This window comes from Colias croceus, chromosome 6 (genome assembly GCF_905220415.1).
Source record: "Colias croceus chromosome 6, ilColCroc2.1".
Lineage (NCBI taxonomy): Eukaryota > Metazoa > Arthropoda > Insecta > Lepidoptera > Pieridae > Colias > Colias croceus.
In genome coordinates this window covers 11883681-11888779 of record NC_059542.1, presented here as the reverse complement: position 1 = coordinate 11888779, position 5099 = coordinate 11883681, and the positions used below count along the sequence as shown (strand labels likewise).

General features: G+C 35.8%; 2 protein-coding genes across 2 annotated transcripts; both read right to left on the bottom strand.

Moving 5' to 3' along the window:
• Positions 1 to 1435: 1435 nt before the first annotated feature.
• LOC123692386 lies at positions 1436 to 2378 on the bottom strand. Its single transcript, XM_045637126.1, has one exon. It carries the CDS (start codon positions 1955 to 1957, stop codon positions 1448 to 1450), a length of 510 nt encoding a protein of 169 aa, XP_045493082.1. The 5' UTR covers positions 1958 to 2378; the 3' UTR covers positions 1436 to 1447.
• Positions 2379 to 3003: 625 nt separating this feature from the next.
• Positions 3004 to 4336, bottom strand: LOC123692724. The gene is made up of 2 exons (XM_045637499.1): positions 3188 to 4336; positions 3004 to 3114 (listed from the first exon to the last, which is right to left on the bottom strand). Exons 1-2 carry the CDS (start codon positions 4334 to 4336, stop codon positions 3004 to 3006), a joined length of 1260 nt encoding a protein of 419 aa, XP_045493455.1.
• Between the last annotated feature and the right edge of the window lie 763 nt (positions 4337 to 5099).

Sequence of the window (5099 nt, the reverse complement as noted above, 5' to 3'; positions counted from 1 at the left end):
TTGCTCTAAATAATAAACTAAACTAATCAACTTATTATTTAAATTCATTTTTATTTATCTATTTATTTATTATCTATTATTTTGTATTATTTATCTGTTTATTATCTATATTATTATGTTATTATAATATTATTATTATTATATTTATCTGTTTACTATCTATATTATGATTATTATAGGTATAGCAGTGGAAAGTCGAAAGCACACCCTCAAATCGGTCTTGACAGAATACCAGCGCTGTAGTCGCAGCTTGCTGCGACTATGGCAGAAAGCTGAGTCAAGACCCTTTTCTGGAAATGCAGTGCACACACAGTACGGAATTCTCAGCGAACATGATGTCTAATTTTATGTCTAATTTTATGTATCGTACTTTCTTTCTTGTTCTATTTTGTGTTTTCTTCTTGTGTGTGTACCTTTTTCTAGGAATAAATGTTTTTTCTTTCTTTCTTTCTTTCTTCTTTCTCTAAATGCACCGTGAGCTAAAGAGAAAGAAATTAAATTTATCACTACTTAGTATAAAACAAAGTCGCTTTCTCTGTCCCTATGTCCCTTTGTATGCTTAAATCTTTAAAACTACGCAACGGATTTTGATGCTGTTTTTTTAATAGATAGAGTGATTCAAGAGGAAGGTTTTAGTATATATTTTATTAGGTTATAGACAAAGCGGGCGGTAAGCTAGTCATCAATACATGCATATGCAAGTCATTCCTTTCCATTTTCACAAGCAGATTAGAAAAGACGGGTCACTTCAATAATATTTTGCTATTAACAGATTACATTAATTATGATACGAATATCAAAGTTCACTTATGTTTATATTAAATAGTAGATATAGTAAATAAAGTGTTTATTTAATTATGATAAGGTACCTACACCTTGGATACAATTTTTGAGATTAATAAATACTAAGCTACGCCAATTAAAAGGTACACCAATAGGTAGTGAAATAATATACGTATGTGAACAAAGACATAACATATAAAAAAACATTTTCCTTTTTATCACTGTAGAGTCTATATAGAGTCTGCCAAATAATCTAAATCTTTAATTTACGTGTGTTTAAAAGGCAGAAAAAATATTTCTACACCACAGTATACATTATACTTTAACTATCAAAATAAGTAATTAAATTGCAAATTTTAATTATTTATTTTGATAAAAATAAAGCCAATTAATTTTAAGTCGGTATCGGAAAATCAACATTGCGAATATGAAGTTCAATGTTTGTTCCCGCTTTAGGCTTGGGAACTGGAATTTCTTTAGGGAAACTCAATATTCCGTTTAAAAACAATTTATTTTCGAGACCGACACACCTTTGTACAAAGATTTTTAGATAAGTGTAAAAAATACATTCTACCCGATATAATAAAATAAAAATAAAAATGATAATCTATGATGGTGGGTGCGCGATTGCTATTATAAATTGTGTGGTGAAAAGCGTAGATTTTCAAGCTTGAAGGTCTTCAGAAGTGGGCAGAGGACATAGTCGAACCAAAGGTCTTCGAACGCAGCCTCTTGTAGTTTCGACGTCCGCAACTCGACAAACGCCGTCAGTTCCATGGAATAAGCGTACAATACGACCCATGCGCCAACAAAGTGGTGGAGAATTATCCTCTTGAAGCAGTACGAGGTCTCCAATGTTTATTTTTGATTTGTCAACCTTCCATTTTGTTCGTAGTTGCATTTCTGATATATACTCTTTCTGCCATCTCTTCCAGAAGTGTTGGCGGATTTGTTCAAGTCTGCCATATCTATCCAGGGAGCTCTCTTTAGCGTCATCCAATGAAGGAGCCGGTAGTGCATTCAATGGTCTTCCAATTAAAAAGTGCCCTGGGGACAAGGATAGGAAGTCATTCGGGGAAGATGACATGGGACATAGAGGACGGCTATTGAGAATAGCCTCAACTTGAGCAAACAATGTCGAAAGTTCTTCAAACGTAAGATGGGTATTGCCCATGACTCGCTTTATATGATATTTAGCGGACTTAACCCCGGCCTCCCATATTCCACCAAAGTGAGGAGGGAAAGCGGGGATAAAAGAAAATTTTATTCCCTCCTGAGCAGCAAACTCAGACAGAGGTTCTTGATTAGCCTTTAGAAATTATTTAGTTCTTTCGCGGCAGCAACAAAATTTTTACCGTTGTCGGAAAATATTTCGGTTGGCTTTCCACGGCGTGCCACAAATCTGCGAAGTGTCATAATATAAGCGTCTTTTGTCAAATCAGATAAGACCTCTAAGTGAATGCATTTGAAGCGCAGACACACAAACAAACATAAGTAGCACTTAACTACTCTAGCACCGCGTCCTTTACGATTTAGAATGAAGAAAGGGCCCGCATAGTCCACTCCAACAGACTTGAAAGGAAAGTCAACGTTGACGCGATTTGCAGGTAAGTTTATTATTTTTATTTTGTTTTTTAGAGTTGTGTAAAAATCGTAAAATGTAACTAAAAGTTCTTTGAAGTTTTGTAAATTTAGAATATTTTTTAAAATCAAAATTAATTTCAGATTCGACGGCTGTATGGACATTGATTAATGCAAAATCTTTGGTTGAATAATGCACGGGCTCAAAAGACCTAAAGGATCGAAGATTCGAAATGAACTTGAGAGGATAAGTCTCTTTGTGATTTTGTCACTATGAAGTGGAATTTCGATGGGAAAATTAAAAGCGTCCTTCGATGGATCCCAACAAAGTCCGAGAGTGCTCGACGACTCACTGATTGTCAAATGTTCTGTATTAATTTCGTGTAAATTTTGAAACAAGTTTTTTTGAATTAGTTTTATACTTTCGTAGAGGAAAACAAGCTGAATTTAGAGCGTTTGAAACTGAATTTTGAATGTATTTAAGTTGATCTTCATCATCACAGCCGGTGATTAGATCATCGACATAAAAGTCGTGCTGAATGATATTTTTGATTATTTTGACCCCACATTCCTCTCCAAGCTGCCAAAGACATCTCGTGCTCAAGTAACTGGCACTTGCGGTACCGTAAGTGACAGTACTCAGTCGCAGAGTTTTGATAGGCTGAGACTCATCTTCTCTCCATAATATGAGCTGCAAGTTTTGATCTGAACTCTCAATTTGAACCTGACGGTACATTTTGGCGATGTCACCTGTCAAAATGAATTTATGTTGCCGAGCTCTCACTAAAATGAAGAAAAGAGAGTCTTGAATATTTGGGCCTACCATGAGGATGTCATTGACAGAGAAGCCAGAGGTTGTGGGGGCTGAGCCATCGAACACTACTCGGAGTTTGGTAGATTCACTATTCTCCTTTATGACAGCATGGTGACACAAAAAATATGATGGATTTGGAATAAGAGTAGGTGATTCAGATAGATGGCCCATATCAGCGTATTCACGAATGAATTCAACGTATTTTGATTTTAGTTCTTTATTTCGTCTAAATCTTTTCTCAAGATTTAGGAATCGTTTTTTAGCTTGAGAGTATGAATCGCCGAGGCAGTCAGGTGAGTCCTTTAGGGGTAACTTCACACAGAATCTGCCACTTTCTAAGCGAGTGGTGGTATTTAGAAAGTGTTTTTCGCTTGCAAAGTCATTTTGACTTCGAACAGTTTTTTGGGGTAGCTCTTCAAGCTCCCAGAATTTTGTGAGCATTTTGTGAATTTCGTCAGAAGTGGGGTTTGCAATTCTGGCGTGATTGCAATGAATAGTTTCTTTACTAAAATAATTGTTGATTGGGCCAGCTATTATCCAGCCGAATTTAGAATTTTGCAATTTAGGATTATTAGGACCTAAAGAAAGCTGTTCGCTGTTTAGAATGTCCCAGAAGATATCTGCTCCAATCAAAACTTCAATCGGAGCTGGCTTGTAGAACTCAGGGTCCGCCAAAGTAAGAGAATTAGGTATTTTGAGAGCTTGAATATCAACTGGGGTCTTAGGTAAGCGGCCCGTCAATTCGTTGAGAACAAGACATGAAAGAGTGACGCTGTAGTTGCTATTTAGAGATTTTATTTGAGTGAGACAGCTTTCGTACACTGTGTTAGAAGAATTATTACCAATCCCAATGACATTTAATGCCTGCATTGGGCAAGTTCTTAGTGACATTCTTCGTTGCAGGGATTTAGTGATAAATGAAGACTGGCTGCCACAATCCAAGAGAGCGCGAACCTTTTCTACCTGCTTATTAATAGGATTGAAAACTTCTATCAATGCTGTAGATAGGAGAACATGCTTGGACATTTGTCTAGAAAAGGATGCTACAGATTCGTTTGGTTCAACTTGCTCATCTGTGCTTAAGTTGGCAGTGACGTCATCATTAGAACTATGGAGGAGAGTGTTGTGTTTTTGCTGGCATTGTCGACATGAACCCATGCGGCAGTCACTGACAGGATGCCCTTGTCTGAGGCAATTTCGACATAATTTATATTTATTTACACACGACAGCCTATCTTGTATGTTTTTAGACTTAAATGTAGGACAGTCATAAATTCTGTGATTTCCGTTACAAATTATGCAAAGATAAACATTTTGATTAGATGTAGTAAATGAATTAGTATTTTTATTTTTATCAGATTTATTATTTTTTTGTGAATTTAGTTGTGAGAGACGTGGCGTGAATTGTAATTTGGAATTATTTTGTGATTCATTATAAGTGCCAACCTTATTACGATTTAAAGATTCTAACACATCTGCACGGTTGATTAAAAATCTTTGAAATTGTTGTAAAGTTGGAATGTCATCAATAGTATTTCGATACTCTTCCCATTTAACAAGAGTACATTTATCCAATTTAGAAGACAAAATAAATATTATAAGTACATCCCAATAGTCAGTAGGCTGACCCAGGCTAGACAAGGCGCGAAGATTTTTTGTAACATGATCGACTAAAAAACGTAGTGACTTGTCGGACTCACGAGTTAAAGATTGAATATTAAGTAAAGAATCTAAGTGATGATCAACAAGAAGTCTTTTGTTATTATACCTGTCGCAAAGTAGCGTCCAGGCTGCCTGGTAGTTTGCTGTTGACACTTCGAGATTAGAGACAATCCGCGCCGCATCACCCTCAAGGTAAGAAAGTAAATAATGAAATTTATGTATATCAGTAATATTTTTGTTTTTATGAACCAAATTTGAA